Source organism: Hemiscyllium ocellatum, chromosome 11 (assembly GCF_020745735.1).
Source record: "Hemiscyllium ocellatum isolate sHemOce1 chromosome 11, sHemOce1.pat.X.cur, whole genome shotgun sequence".
In the NCBI taxonomy this organism is placed as follows: domain Eukaryota; kingdom Metazoa; phylum Chordata; class Chondrichthyes; order Orectolobiformes; family Hemiscylliidae; genus Hemiscyllium; species Hemiscyllium ocellatum.
In genome coordinates, this window is record NC_083411.1 from 85,788,197 (window position 1) to 85,804,025 (window position 15,829).

The 15,829-nt window shown below is 45.7% G+C and overlaps 1 protein-coding gene across 3 annotated transcripts in view; it reads left to right on the plus strand.

Moving 5' to 3' along the window:
• chm (CHM Rab escort protein) overlaps positions 1 to 15,829 on the plus strand; it is a 108,959-nt gene that overhangs the window by 64,743 nt on the left and 28,387 nt on the right. For all 3 annotated transcript variants that reach the window (XM_060832214.1, XM_060832215.1, XM_060832216.1), the window contains one exon: positions 6,348 to 6,425. In XM_060832214.1, coding sequence (XP_060688197.1) covers positions 6,348 to 6,425 — 78 coding nt within the window. The remainder of the gene's footprint in view (positions 1 to 6,347; positions 6,426 to 15,829) is intronic.

Here is a 15,829-nt window from a genome sequence, read left to right on the forward strand (position 1 = left end):
GTAGCTAGAAATTATATAGTCTCTGACCTGCTTTGTAGCCACAGTATTTATGTGGCTGATTCTGTTAAGGTTCTGATTAGTGGTGACGTTAGATGTTGTTTAATGGATGTGGTGGTGGGATTTGACATTTGTTATGACCAAGGTGGGCAAGTATATAGTTTCCCTAGTTCCACTACTCCCCAGGCCGTGACATAACATGAAAATGTTATACCCAAGCCCTGTATGACCAACAGGCCCTGCTGACCGGTTCATCACTTCCCCCTCTGATCTATCCCCCTCTCCCTTGCCTCCATCCACCTATTTTTTCTCAGCTACTGCCTCTTCCCACCACCCCCCCCCCCCCCCCCCCCCCCACCCTCATCCCCCTCCCAGTTCTCTGTCAGCCCCAGCCCACAAGTCTATTTTCTGATGAAGGGCTTATGCCCAAAACATTGATTTTCCTGCTCTTCCAATGCTGCTTAACCAGCTGTGCTTTCCCAGCAACACACTCTCAACTCTCATCTCCAGCATCTGCAGTCCTCATCATCTCCTAATTTATTTTAACCTTTCTGTGAACCTTCTTCTAAGGATGCCTACCTCGAAGAAATTTTCCTCCCCTCTCTACAAAGACCTCAGTGAGTCCCTCTCACTATGTACTACTAACCCCCTACTACCCCCCAGCTCTGAAGTTCTTCAGCCACACCATTCAGCAGATGGGTTACCACAGCCACATCTCCTTCCTCAGTGCCTGCCTACGGAACCATTTGATCCCACATGGACACTGGACCACATTCAGACCAACACAGTTTGGACCTGAACAGGATACCCAGTACACACTACATGTCTAAAACCTTCAGCAATGGTTCTCTTTCTGGACCGTCCCATTCCATAATATCAGTCATGCGCCGCCATCTACTCTACCTGCAGTCAGTTCTACCCGCTCTTGACCTCAGAACCACACTCTCCCAGACCTATAACGGGACTCTGTGTTTCTACACCCTCCAAAGGATTCAGGCGCTCAACAGTTTTTCTCTGCCACATTGGACATCAAAGAACACAAGTTAAACAATTTTTTTATGTACTTCCCTCAATACGCTGGCTTCTCCAAACCTTCTCTTAGCCTCTGGAACTGCCCAGATTCCACTACCCACGTGGCCGCTCCATCCATGATTGCCGGGATGAATGATGACATAACTTCCACCTCCACCGCCACCCCTCGGACAGCAGCCAATGCTGACCACACCACCTCTGCCATCACTGTCCACCCAATCACCTCCGTGCCGTGGGTAAGACTACTGCTGCTGCTAGATTCACCACCCTCAACACAGACTCGTTACGTACCTTGCACATCACTTGCGCCCCAGCAGTTGCCACCGCTGCAGCCACTTCCGTCCCTAAAGACATCACTCACCTCGACACGGAAGACTCTATCGCCAACATCACTTCCGCCACCAGTGACATCACTGGCTGAGAACCAAGCCAAAATGTTGTCCACGTCACTCGTGACATTACTTCTACCCCTGTGGACACTGCTGTAAACCCCACTTCTACCCACTTAGTGAGTGTCACTTCTGTTGGTGACATCACTGTGACCCTATAATCACGCCCACTCAATCAACTGTGTCTCTGTCCCCACCTCCAGCTCCAGTCCCACTCCAAGTCCTAGCTCCCAGCCCCATTGTGTTCACCATTCCCCCAGACCTCCTCCTCACTGAGGACCAATGTCTAGTCCTTCCACTGCCTCTGCTTTTAGACTCACTTTTTCAAACAAGACACCCACCCACTGAGGACTCCTTGTCCCGCCTCCAACACACTCCATCCACCTGGACACCTGTGCTGGCCTGCTACATATCCTTGAACTCTTCATTTCAAAATGCTGCCGTGACATCAACCACCTCAACCTCTCCACCCCCTCACCCACTCCAACCTCCCGCCCTCCCAAACACAGTCCTTCACTCCTGCTCCAACCCCAACCTTGCCATCAAATCTGCAGACAAGGGGGTGGGGCACAGTAGTAGTGTGGCACACTGACCTCTACACTACTAGGGCCAGACGCCAACTTGCAGACACTTCCTCCTACTGCCTCCTTGATCACGATCTTACCTACCATCACCAAGCCATCATCTCTCAGACCATCCACAACCTCATCACCTCTGGGGATCTCCCACTCACAGTCTCTAACCTGATAGTCTGTGAACCCCGCAATGCCTGACAAACCTGACTGCCCTGGTCGACCCATTGTCTCAGCCTGCGCCTGTCCCACTGAACTCGTCTCTTCCTGCCTCAACACCATCCTGTCCCCTTGGTCCAGGAACTCCCCGCCTAAGTTTGTGACACCTCTTTTTCACCACGGACATCTAGTCCCTGTACACTTCAATCAGCCACGACGAAGGTCTCCAAACTATCCGCTTCTTGTCCTCACGCCGTTCCAACCGGTACCCTTCCACCGACACCCTCATCCGCCTGGCTGAACTGGTCCTCTCCTTCAACAACCTCTCCTTCCAAACCTCCCACTTCTGCCAAACCAAAGGGGTAGCCATGAACACCCACATGGGACCCAGTTATGCCTGTCTGTATGCCAGGTACACAGTTACACCAGCCCCCAGCTGTTCCTCCACTACATCGATGACTGTATCGGCACCACCTCATGAGGAGATTGAACAGTTCATCAACTTTACCAACATCTTCCACCCTGACCTCAAATTCATCTCTGATCCCTACCTCTCCTTCCTGGACCTCTCCACACCATTTCCAGTAACCGACTAACCACAGACATCTACTACAAGCCCACTGACTCCCACAGCTACTTAGACTAGACCTCTTCTCACCCTACTTCGTGTCAAACACCATCCCTTATTTCCAATTCCTCCACCACTGATGCATCCATTCCCAGGATGACAATTCCACCTCAAAATCCCAGATGGCCTCCTTCTTCCAAGATTTAAAACTTGCCTTCCCACATAGTTGACAATGCCCTCCAGCGTATCTCCTCCACTTTACGCAGCACTGTCCTTGAACCCCATTCCTCCCAAAGCAACAAGGACAGAACTCTTCCGGGCCTCACCATCCACCCCAGCAACTTTCGTATCATCCTCCGCCGCCTCCAAACGGACCCCACCACCAGAGGTATATTTCCCCGCCACCGCTATCAGCATTCTGGAGAGTCCATTACCTCAGTGACTCCCTCATCGGGTGCACGCCCCCCACCAGTACGCACCCTTCCCTGCCACTGCAGGAAGTGCGAAACCTGTGTCCACACCGCTCTGCTCACTCCTGTCTAAGACCCCAAGGGATCTTTCCACATCTGTCAGAAATTTACCTGTATCTCTACCAATGTCATCTACATTCATTGCACCCAGTATCATCTCTACATCAGGGAGACAGTTCACCTTGCAGATTGTTTCCGAGACCATCTCTGGGACACCTGCACCCACCAACCCACCGCCCCATAGCTGAATACTTCAACTCCCCCCTCCCACTCCAACAAGGACATGCAGGTCCTGGGCTGCCTCAGCCACCAAACCGTTCCCACCTGATGCTTGGAGGAAGAATGCCTCTTTTCCACCTTGGGACCCTGCAACCACGTGGGATAAATGTGGATTTCAACAGCTTCCTCATTCTCCTCCCCCACATTATCCCAGTCCCAAGTCTCCAACTCGACACCATCCATCACTCTTTTTCACCCCCCTGCCCCTGACATACTACCACCTCCCTCACCTTCATCCATCTATCGCTTTCTCAGCTACTCTTTCCCCCCCACCCCCCATTAATCTCTCAGCCCCCTGGCCCACAAGCCTCATTCCTGATGAAGGGCTTATGCCCAGAGCATCGTTTCTCCTGCTCCTCAGATGCTGCCTGACCTGCTGTGCTTTCCCACCAACACGCGCTCGACTCTAATCTCGAGCATCTGCAGTCCTCAATTTCTCCTGGCCAGAATATGCTTTCTTTATATTAGACCTAGAATGAAAAGATCAGGTTTCCAACTTAAACACAACGTTATTCCTGGATTATAAAATAAAGCACGTTCAGTAATCATGCAGAATTGATTAACACAACATTTGTCGTGTGAAAATATAAATGTTTACCCCACTCATTAACTTAAACTCCATGCACTGTAGAGTCCTACAACATGGAAACAGACAATTCAGTCCAACTTGTCAATGCCAACCAAATTTCCCAAACTAAACCATTCCTACTTAGCTACATAAATATTTCATACTCATGTACCTGTCCAAACATCTTTTTAAATGTTGTAACTATACCTGCCTCTACCACTTCCTATGGCAGTTTGTTCCACATAGGAACAATGCTCTGTGTAGAAAAGTTGCCCCTCCGGTCCATTTTAAATCTTTCCCATCACCTTAAAAAAAAAAATTATGCTCCCTAGTTTTGAGTTACCCTACAGTAGTAGGTAAAAGACCTTTTGCTATTCACCTTATCCATGCCTCTCATGATTCTAGAAACCTATGCAAGGTCACCCCTCAACCTCCTATACTCCAGTGAGAGAGGTTCCAGTCTATCCAGTCTGTTCTTGTTACTCGAACCCTCCAGTCTGGCAACATCCTGGTAAATTTTTTCTGAACCCTCTGCTTCCATAACATCCTCCCTGTTACAGGGCGATCAGAAATGTACATAGTACTCCAAAAGTGGCCTCACCAATGTTCTGTGCAACCTCCATATGATGTCCCAGCTCCTATCCTCAGTGGGTCTGAGAGATGAAGGCATGTGTGCTAAACACCACCTTAACTGCCCTGTCTACCTGTGATACAGCTTGCAAAGAACTATGCACCTGAACCCCTAGGTGGTTCTGTCTTTGTCCTCAGATACTTCTCTTTCTGCAAAGATTCTCTTATTTAAAAAAAAGTAAAACATGTTCTGACATTGGTTATTATCCTTGAATACAATTCTTAAAGGAAAAGATGTAGAATGTTCCAAAATCTTTTGAACTGATATTCATGTACATGCGGTCAAATCCCTAAGTATACGCGGGTCTTGTAAGGCTTGCTCAGGAAATACAATATTGTGAAATTCTTTGCTCTTTTAGAAGAGTGAGTGAGTCAGGTTTCACCTTAATGTCACAGCAAGAAGTATTTCAAACAGGAGACACATGCTGAACATCATATTCTGTAGCAGGCATTCCCCAACTAAAAAATTATAAACCAAACTCGATGCCTGCAGGGAATATTCAAGTAAAACCTTGTAATTTAACAGTCAGCTATTTTCCCGGAACTGTATTCAAACAGTTACCTAAAGTCAGCGGATTTTCTTAGAAACCTTCGTTCAGCAATGGTTTGGATACCTCAAGGCTTTTCACTGACCTTTTTCAAGCCTAATCCAGATATCTGCAATCGTCAAAATTCAAGACCTTCAAAAAGTATTAAATCTGAAACCTACTTTAATACACTTTGGCAATGTTTTTGTGTTTGGGTTCTTTATTTAAGCTGGTCAGTGTTTGTGTGGCACAAATGTTAGTTCCAATAATATAGGTATGTAACATCCTTAAAGTTAGTAGATCTTTATTTTGTAGTTTGAGGAGTAGTAGCTATTGTTCGTACCATTGAGAAAACCAGAATTGTCACTGATTAATTAAACTTTTTTGAAAGAGTGTAACTTGGTACAATGAGCAGGTGGATGAAATCCAGTTTCTCATGAATGCTGCATTGAATGTTGGGACAAAACATTTCAGAAAAACATCTCTTAAATCTGGATTGTTGCAAACCAGTGAAATTTGCCTGCCTACAGGTTGTTGGTTTGCAATGTGTATTCCTATTTGTGATCCTGCAAGGCCTGCAAATATTAAATCTAATATGAAATGTTAGTAATCCTTCTGATGTGGTTTGTTATTGGGATAGACAAAGTAAAACATATGAGGTTTAGTATGCTCTAATGCAGAATTGTATCTTGCAAAACTACGTCACTTAATTTAGTTTCCCTGTTTTTCATTTGGTTTGTCATTTGGTCTAGGAGCTTTGCACTGGTCAGTTTCAGGTGTGCTAATGGAACAGTTTATCTGCTTGGGTTAAAAATTGTTTCCATCAAACTTGCACTCAGAGTGCAGAATGGGACACATATGCCTTGGATCTAAAATTGCCAAAAACAGATATGAATTCAGGAACTCAGGTGATTGAAAGCAGAAGGTGCTTTAAGTAGTTACTGTGTTCCTATGCTGTTTATAAATTAATATTTTCAGGAACATATCAATAGCTGGCTACTTATCTACTTTAAACCTGGGATATAGTTAATCGTGAACTGAAAACAAAGACCTCAATCTGAGATATAGCAGTTTTAAGTGTTTTCTTTTATTTCTACATTTTATATTTAAATTTATGGGATATTAAAGGATTTTACAATATGTATTTCGTCCGCAGGATGTCTGCAGTCTTTGGCGGAACGTACTGTTTACGACATTCGGTGAAATGCCTGGTGGTCGACAGAGAAACATCGAGGTAAAGACAAAGGCAATGACCTGCCTTTCACACAGCATATTGGGGGAAGACTGTATAAGGGCTCATGAAAAAGGAGCCTTCTTCTGAGATCATCTAAAGTATTAATCAAAGATCAGCCTTGATTAAAAGTTATTTGTGTAAAGGTCCAGCAAACAGGGAAACTTGGTCTAGAATATAGAAACAAAATTAATTTTCCTGAGATATTACAACAGCTCCTGATCACCCAAGCTTGGAAGACAAATCATTTGAGCTGCCAGAGGCTAGTGATGAGTGATGTTAGTTTTTCCTTGTGGCCTTACCTACACTAATTGATTTTCATCTGAAGACAAAAAGGCTCTGTGTTGTTGCATTTTATAAATTGAGTTCACCAAAAGATTCACCAGATTAATCGCTGTTGATAATGCGTGTCATTCCAAAGAGGAAACGACTTTAATGAATTTTTAGAAAGTTCGTTGTAGCAAACTAGGTCGCTCTTCCCATTTGATAAACCCTTTTGTCTGCAGTGGGGAAAATTCAGCAAAGATTGTGCAGCTGTATATCCCATTTTGAGATGAGTAATAACAGCCCTAAGGTAGTTCATAAGGGAAGGATTGAAACGGACTGTTCAGGGTGGTCACATCAAATGAATTATTCTGTTCTGTTAGTTTCATTTGATTGAAGATATGAAGTGACACTGGCCCATCAGCTGCTAACTTCAGAAATACTTGAGAAAATGTGGTTGTACAACTAAGGAATGTCTGCAGATGTGAAGTACTGCTCCCAAACAGATTTGAAGTTAAGTTGGAATACTTGGGTGATTAAAAAGTGGAATGCATTGAAAGATGTTCACATACCAAACATTCTAGTTTTGAACATGAAGAGTTTAAATATTCAATATCCCTGCTTTTAATTTGGGATGTGGACCTTGAAGTGTGCTACTGCGTAAGCATTACAAAAACGTTAAGGCAAAAACTGTTTTCAACATTGTCTATTTAATTACAATTTCAGAAGAACTGGGCTATTATTTCATGTAATACATCATATATTATCAGAGGTACAGCTTACAAACAAGAAATGATCCATTGGCCTTGCTAGTCTGTCTTGGATTTTTAATGTCTGATGCAACACTTTGCAAACATTTCCCACCATCTTACCTGAGAGAGATGAAAAACCAATCCCAAAATAATGACAGTGACACACTCCTTTGAACATTGAAAACTTCATTTACTAATGAAAGTGACAAAAGAAAAAACATTTTCAGGTTTGATTACTTTAAAGTCATTCATAATTTGTCATTGGGAATTTTCTAGTCACCTAATGGGCTTTTGATTTTATCCCTTCATTACATTATTCTGATTTATGGCTGTTTTGCTGTGATTTAAAACTTAAGACAAATAGAAAGCTACTGACTACATTGGTAGTAGTTCTTCTATGACAATCAATTGGTCAGTTGTAAGAATTATCTACACTTCTGTCTTGGAATGATTCTACGATAAGACGACAATTCAATAGCAGTGTAAATCCCAAATCTCTGCAAGAGCACCCCTCTCAATTTCAAACCCTAAACTTTTAACTGAGCCTTGTAAATGATTTTCTTTCAGAGGCTTATCCAGTTCTCTCTTGAAAGCTGCGATTCTATATGCCTCTGCCAGAATGAAAAACTTTACTTGCTACTCTATCTAAACCACTCATACTTTTGTCAGTCAAATCTCCCCACAACTTTTTCTTCTCTAAGGCCAACTTGAGCTTCAGTCTATTCATGTAACTGAAGTCCCACATGCCTGGAACCATTTTTGACTCACCATCATTTCCTCAAGAGCAGTTTGGCTAAGCAACAGATGCTGGTCTTGCTGATGGGGCTGTCAGCTCCTGAAAGAAATTGGGGAAAATGTGAACGTTTTCTTTGCACTTCTGTAAAGACTTCACAAGCTTCCTGAAGTGACTAGTTGAGGTTGAATCAATGTGTTATTAAGGATGATAGTAACTTCCTTGTTCTTGTCAATGCCTCTTCGCAAAGCTAAGAAATTTGTGTTTTATTTTTACTGCATTCCTGAGCTGTCCTTTCACTTGGAAAACGTAATGCACATGTATACACCCACATTCCCACTGAGAATCTCATCCTTTTTTATACTCTTTTTCATTCTCTCTGCCAAAATGTAGTACACTTACTTACATTGAAACGCATCTGCCAAATTGATCTGTCAGCCTATCTGAAATGAATTGAATTTATTGTCACATGTACCGAGGCACAGTGAAAAGCTTTGTCTTGTGAGCAATACCGGTAGATCACATAGTTAAATAGCATAGATAGTAAATAATAAGTAAACAGCGGCAAAAACAAAAACGCAAGTGGAGGCGAATGTTAAGAATTGGTGACTCGATTAAGTATTCGAATAACAGTGGTGTAGAAACTGTTTCGAAACCAGCTGGTGCGTATGTTCAGGCTTCTGTGCCTTCTCCCCGATGGTAGAGATTGTAGAAAAACATTGCCAGGGTGGGACGAATCGTTAAGAATGCTGGTGGCCTTTCCTTGACAGCGGGCCTGATAGATGGATTCCATAGATGGGAGGTTGGCCTTTGTGATTGTCTGGGCCAAGTTCGTCTCACTCTGTAACCGTCTCCGATCTTGAATGGTACAGTTGCTGTACCAGGTAGTGATACATCCAGACAGAATGCTCTTGATGGCACACCTATAAAAGTTGTCAAGGGTATTCGCCATCATGCGAAATTCCCTCAGCTGTCTGAGGAAGAAGAGATGTTGGATCTTTGTAACCAGTGCGTCCACATGAAGAGTCCAAGAAAGTTTGTTGTGAATGACCACTCCCAGGAGCTTGACACTCTCCACTCATTCCATCTCTGTGCTGTTGATGTGTAGGGGGGGCACGAGTAACATCCTGCTGAAAGTCAATAATGAGTTCCTTGGTTTTGCCGGCATTGAGAGCTAGGTTGTTCTCAGTGCACCATTTTTCCAGATCTTCCACCTCCCGTCTGTAGTCTGTTTCGTTGCCATCTGAGATTTGACCAATTATGGTGGTGTCATCAGCGAACTTGTAAATGGTATTAGTCTGATATTTGGTGACACAGTCATGGATATACAGTGAGTACAGTAGGGGGCTGAGTACGCACCCTAGGGGGCTCCAGTGTTGAGTGTTAGTGAGGATGAAATATGGTCCCCAATCTTCACTGTTTGTGTCCTGTGGGTCAGGAAACTGAGGATCTAGTTGCAGAGAGTGAGACTTAGTCTGAGATCACAAAGTTTAGTAATCCATCTGGAGGGAATAATAGTGTTAAAGGCTGATCTGAGGTCGAGAGTAGGATTCTTATGTAGCTGTTCTTGATGTCAAGATATTCTAGGGATAAGTGAAGAGCAAGTGATATGGCATCTGATGTGGATCTGTTGGTGCGATAGGCAAATTGGAGTGGGTCAAGAGTAGTGGGGAGGCTAGAGTTGATTAATGCCATGACCAGCCTTTAAAAGCACTTCATGACCACTGAAGTTAGGGCCACTGGGCAATAGTCATTGAGACATGCTATATGAGCCGCCTTAGGCACAGGGATGATGTTGGCCCTCTTGAAACGGGCAGGAACAGTGGCCTGCTGCAGGAAGAGGTTGAAGATGTTCGAGAAGATCTCTGCCAGTTGATCTGCGCATGCTCTGAGTGCACAGTCTGGTACTCCATCTGGTCCCATTGCTTTCCTTGGATTCACAAGAAGGAAAACTGATCTGACCTCTGATGCAGTGACTGTTGGGATAGGTTTGTCAGGACTTGTCAGAATAGGTGTTACTTCTCCACAGAAATTCTGCTCAAAGCGAGCATAGAAGGCGTTGAGATGATCTGGGAGGAATAATGTCATCTGCTATCTTGCACCCTCTTTTTAGAGCCTGTGTTGTCATTCAGACCTTGCCATTGTCGCCGGGTGTCTGTCTGGTCTCTAGTTTGGATCAGCATTGGTCTTTGGCTGTCTTAATGGTTCTGCGCAGGTCATACTTGGATTCCTTATATTCGAATGGGCCTCCTGATCTGAAGGCCTCATGCCTGGTTTTTAGCAAGTTCTATATGTCCTAATTCATCCAGGGTTTCCTGTTGGGGAACACCCGGATTGACTTCCTTGGTGTGCTGTTGGAAAGAGTTCTAGAATTTTGACTCTATGACAGAAGAAATAACAGTCTGGTTCCATGTCAGGGTGCTTGGAGGGGAACTTGTAAGATGATGGTGGTCCATGCCTTTGTCCTTCAAGGTGGTAGAAACTGTAGGTTTTGAATGTGGCAGTGAAGGAAAAAGATGAACAGTCGTCATCAACCTTAAACATTAACTGTTTCTTTTCACAGATACTGCCTGACCAGCTGAATATTTCCAATATTCTCTGTTTATTTAGGTTAGCATTTTATCATTGGGAGCTGATCCTGGATCACCCATACACTTGTCCTCTTCATCAAGACTAATCTTCAACCTTACCTCAAACAATTGACGATTGAAACCCTTATCCATGATTTTTAATGTCTTCAAGCTTAGATATTACACTATTTGGAAGGAGAAAGTGAGGACTGCAGATGCTGGCGATCAGATTAGAGTGTGTGGTGCTGAAAAAGCACAGGCAGCATCCAAACAGCAGGAGAATTGACGTTTCAGGCATAAGCCCTTCATCAGGAATCTATGCTCATGGCAGACCCTCCCACCATCCAGCTTATTGCTTCATTCAGAACTATGTTTGTATCCTAACTTGCGGTAAGCCCCTTTCACTGATCGCAATGTGCTCGGCCTGCCATTAGCCATGCGGCTGATGTAGCTACCACCCCCACGCTGATTGATGATGCCACTTCTGCCCCCATCATGGCCACTCCCACAGCCACTTCCGCCCCTCGCAATTCCTCATGCATCACACATGACATCATGTCCGCCCCTCTCATCATCGCTGATGCCACACGCTCAATGACTTCCGCCCGTCCCCTACTGCCGTGGTCACCACTACTTCCGCCCCCACCAGCGCCACTCACCTGCATTTTGCTGACCCGACCCCCACAGACCCCACTGTCACTATCCCCACCCCCCAGAACCCCGAGGGGAACACTACCCTTGCTCATGACTCCACCCCCATTCTCCCCACCATCACACCCACTCCAGTTACTGGCTCCAACCCCACTCCCAGCTCCACACCCACACCAGATCCCAGCTCTCAGCCCTGCCGAGTTTTCACTATCCCTCCAGACCTCCCCCTCACTGAGGACGAACGATCAGTCCTCAGCAAAGGACTCTCCTTCATCTCCCTCCATCCATGCATCAATGAATTTAATACGCGCCGTGACGTCAGACAATTCTTCCGTCGCCTCCGCCTCGGAACTTACTTTCACAATCAGGATTCCCGCCCACTTTCTGAGGACCCCTTTGCCCACCTCCAACACACTGCATCCACCTGGACACCCCACGCTGGCCTATTACCTGCCCTCGACCTCTTCATTTCCAACTGCTGCCGGGACATTAACCGCCTCAACCTGTCTACCCCCCTCCCCACTCCAACCTCTTACCCTCACAACGCGCAGCCCTCCAATCCCTCTGCTCCAATCCCAACCTCACCATTAAGCCAGCAGATAAAGGGGCGCAGTGGTTGTCTGACGCACTGACCTTTACACCACTGAAGCCAACTGCCAACTCGAGGACACCTCTTCCTACTGCCCCCTCAACCGTGACCTCACCCCCCATCACCAAACCATCATCTCCCAGACCATACAGAACGTCATCACCTCAGGAGATCTCCCACCCACAGCTTCCAACCTCATAGTCCGGGAACCCCGCACTGCCCGGTTCTACCTCCTTCCCAAGATCCATAATGGCCGACCCATTATCTCAGCATGCTCCTGCCCCACTGAACTCATCTCTACCTACCTCGACACTGTCCCTGATAGTGTCGAGGAACTCCCCACATACGTTCGAGATACCACCCACACCCTCCACCTCCTCCAAGACTTCCGTTTCCCCAGCCCTCAACGCCTCATCTTCACCATGGATATCCAATCCCTCTACACCTCCATCCACCATGACCAGGACCTCCAAGCCCTCCGTTTTTTCCCCTCCAAACGTCCCCAACAGTACCCTTCCACCGACACACTCATTCGTTTGGCCGAACTGGTCCTCACCCTTAACAATTTCTCCTTTGAATCCTCCCACTTCCTCCAGACCAAAGGGGTAGCCATGGGCACACGTATGGGCCCCAGCTATGCCTGTCTCTTTCTTGGCTACGTACAACAGTTGATCTTCTGTAATTACACCGGCACCACTCCCCACCTCTTCCTCCGCTACATTGATGACTGCATTGACGTCACCTTGTGCTCCCGCGAGGAGGTTAAGCAATTCATCGACTTCACCAATACATTCCACCCTGACCTTAAATTTACCTGGACCATCTCTGACACCTCCCTCCTCTTCCTGGACACCTCCATCTCCATTAATGATGACCGACTTGTCACTGACATTTTGTTACAAATTCACTGACTCCCACAGCTATCTGGATTACACCTCTTCCCATCCTACCTCTTGCAAAAATACTATCCCGTACTCCCAATTCCTCCGCCTCTGCCGTATCTGCTTCCAGGAGGACCAGTTCCACCATAGAACATACAAGATGGCCTCCTTCTTTAGAGACCGCAATTTCCCATCCCACATGATTAAAGATGCCCTCCAATGCATCTCTTCCACATCCCGCACCTCCACCATCAGACCTCACCCCTCCAACCTGGTGCGCCCCTGGTGCTCACCTTCCATCATACAAGCCTTCGCATAAACCACATCATCCGTCACCTCCAAAAAGACCCCACCACCAGGGATATATTCCCCCCCAACCTCCCGACCTTTCCGCCTTCCGCAAAGACCGTTCCCTCCGTGACTACCTGGTCAGGTCCACGCCCCCCCCCTACATCCCACCCTCCCATGCTGGCACTTTCCCTTGCCATTGCAGGAACTGTAAAACCTGTGCCCACACCACCTCCCTCACCTCTATCCAAGGCCCTAAAGGATCCTTCCACATCCATCAAAGTTTTATCTGCTCATCCACTAATATCATTTATTGTATCCATTGCTCCCAATGCGGTCTCCTCTACATTGGGGACACTGGGCGCCTCCTAGCAGAGCGCTTTAGGGAACATATCCTGGACCGCACAGTGGTTAGCACTGCTGCCTCACAGCGCCTGTAGACTCAGGTTCAATTCCCGACTCAGGCGACTGACTGTGTGGAGTTTGCACGTTCTCCCCGTGTCTGCGTGGGTTTCCTCCGGGTGCTCCGGTTTCCTCCCACAGTCACAAAGATGTGCGGGTCAGGTGAATTGGCCAAGCTAAATTGCCCGTAGTGTTAGGTAAGGGGTAAATGTAGGGGTATGGGTGGGTTGCACTTCGGCGGGTCGGTGTGGACTTGTTGGGCCGAAGGGCCTGTTTCCACACTGTAAGTCTAATCTAATCTAATCTAATCAACCACACTGCCCCATGACCCATCATTTCAACTCCCCCTACCACTCTGCCAAGGACATGGAGATCTTGGGCCTCCTTCGCTGCCGCCTCATTTTTCGCCTTGGAACACTTCAACCCCAGGACATCAATGTGGACTCCAACAGTTTCCTCATTTCCCCTTCCCCCACCTCACCCTAGTTCCAAACTTCCAGCTCAGCACTGTCCCCATGACTTGTCCGACCTGCCTAGCTCATTTTCCACCTATCCACTCCACCCTCTCCTCCCTGGCTTAGCTCCTTCATCCCCTCCCCCACTCACACATTGTACTCTATGCTACTTTCTCCCCACCCCCACCCTCCTCCTAGCTTATCTCTCCACACTTCAGGCTCACTGCCTTTATTCCTGATGAAGGGCTTTTACCCGAAACGTCGATTTCGCTGCACTTTGAATGCTGCCTGAACTGCTGTGCTCTTCCAGCACCACTGATCCGGAATCCTGCACTGCGTTCATGATCACCAGGCTGTTCACCATTCTCTTCCTTGTGTTTAAGTTTTTCCATGGTCTGTGCCGTTTCCTGCAGCCATCACGACTCTATTTCTCCACATATGGCATTTTGATTTTATTCATTCTTGGGATGTGAGCATTTATTTCCTGTCCTCATTAGCATTGTGAAGATGATGATGAGCCACTTTCGTGAACCATGAACTAGGATTGAAAAGTCCACTATCTATCAATACTACCTCCTCCATTCTGCACTTGATTTCTCAATGGGAAGATTCACTGTCATCACTGTTCAAGATGCCAAGATAAACATGTGCTGCGTTCATCCTTGTAGTGTTATGGACCAGGCCAGATCCTGACTTTTCTAGTTTTAAGCAGGTGTAAAGTTGTTAATCCAGGAGTGATGCAGCTGGCCCAATCTCTGTTTTGAACAAAACTGAATTTATTCTACACATGAATAAAAGACAACCGAATTTAGAATAACATAACGATTTGGAAACTCAATTGACTCTTGCAACTTAATGATGCTGATCCAAATACTTACAACATCCCCATAAAATTGGCAAAAAAGGTAGAATCAATCACAGTGGCTTACAGGAGATAGAGAGATTCAGCAGGGAACACCTTCCATATAGCTGTTCCTTTGACCAGCAGCCTTATAAAGCTGACCAGCAGCTCTGAACAGCCAGACTGCTAAAAACCAAAACCAAACCAGATCAAAGCTGAACTGGGAGAACTGGCCACTCCCCTTTCATTGTACAAGTTTTTTTTTAAACTTAAAAGCTTCTTTAAGTAGATAGACCCAGCCATCTCAGTAACTCTTCCTCATACAATAATTTTGGCGAAAAAAAATGAAGGACAGCACAACTTTTGTCAAAGGAGCAACATGAGTAGCTTGGGGGTTTCTCACTGATTTTATGAAACAACTGTTGGCTCTTTTGGTTTGCCGTAGAATTTTAGGCAAGCAACTGAGTTAATGGAACAACTGTTTGGCACTAAACAATTGCTATTGATCATTAAAGATGTGCTGTAATTGGCAGCCACGGCCAAATGCAAGTGTAATATTGATAATTGCTATAGTTGTACAATGGTATCGGCTACTGATTGTGGCATTGAGATACATTATGGATGTAGTAAAGAGGAAGAGGAAATTGAGCTCTGCTGCAGCTAACCTATGTATAATTTTAACTTTAACAATTGCAAACTTAATGTTTGGTGTCTAGATAAAATGATAAATTATCCCTGTTATCCTTCCTGTAACTAGTCAATGCTGCTCAAAGACCCACAAACAGTAAAGGGAACAAAAAGAAACTGAAAGAAGGAAAAGAGACTTTCACTGTTCACCTGTGTGCCATTGTTCTGATATCCAAGGCATACTTGAATCTAATCTGCTAGTCTCTAGACAAAATACACTTGGTCCAGTTTCCTTGGATCATTTGAACATTTGCAGAGTATTGAAGATGAGACAAAATTAGAGTTTGTGAAATC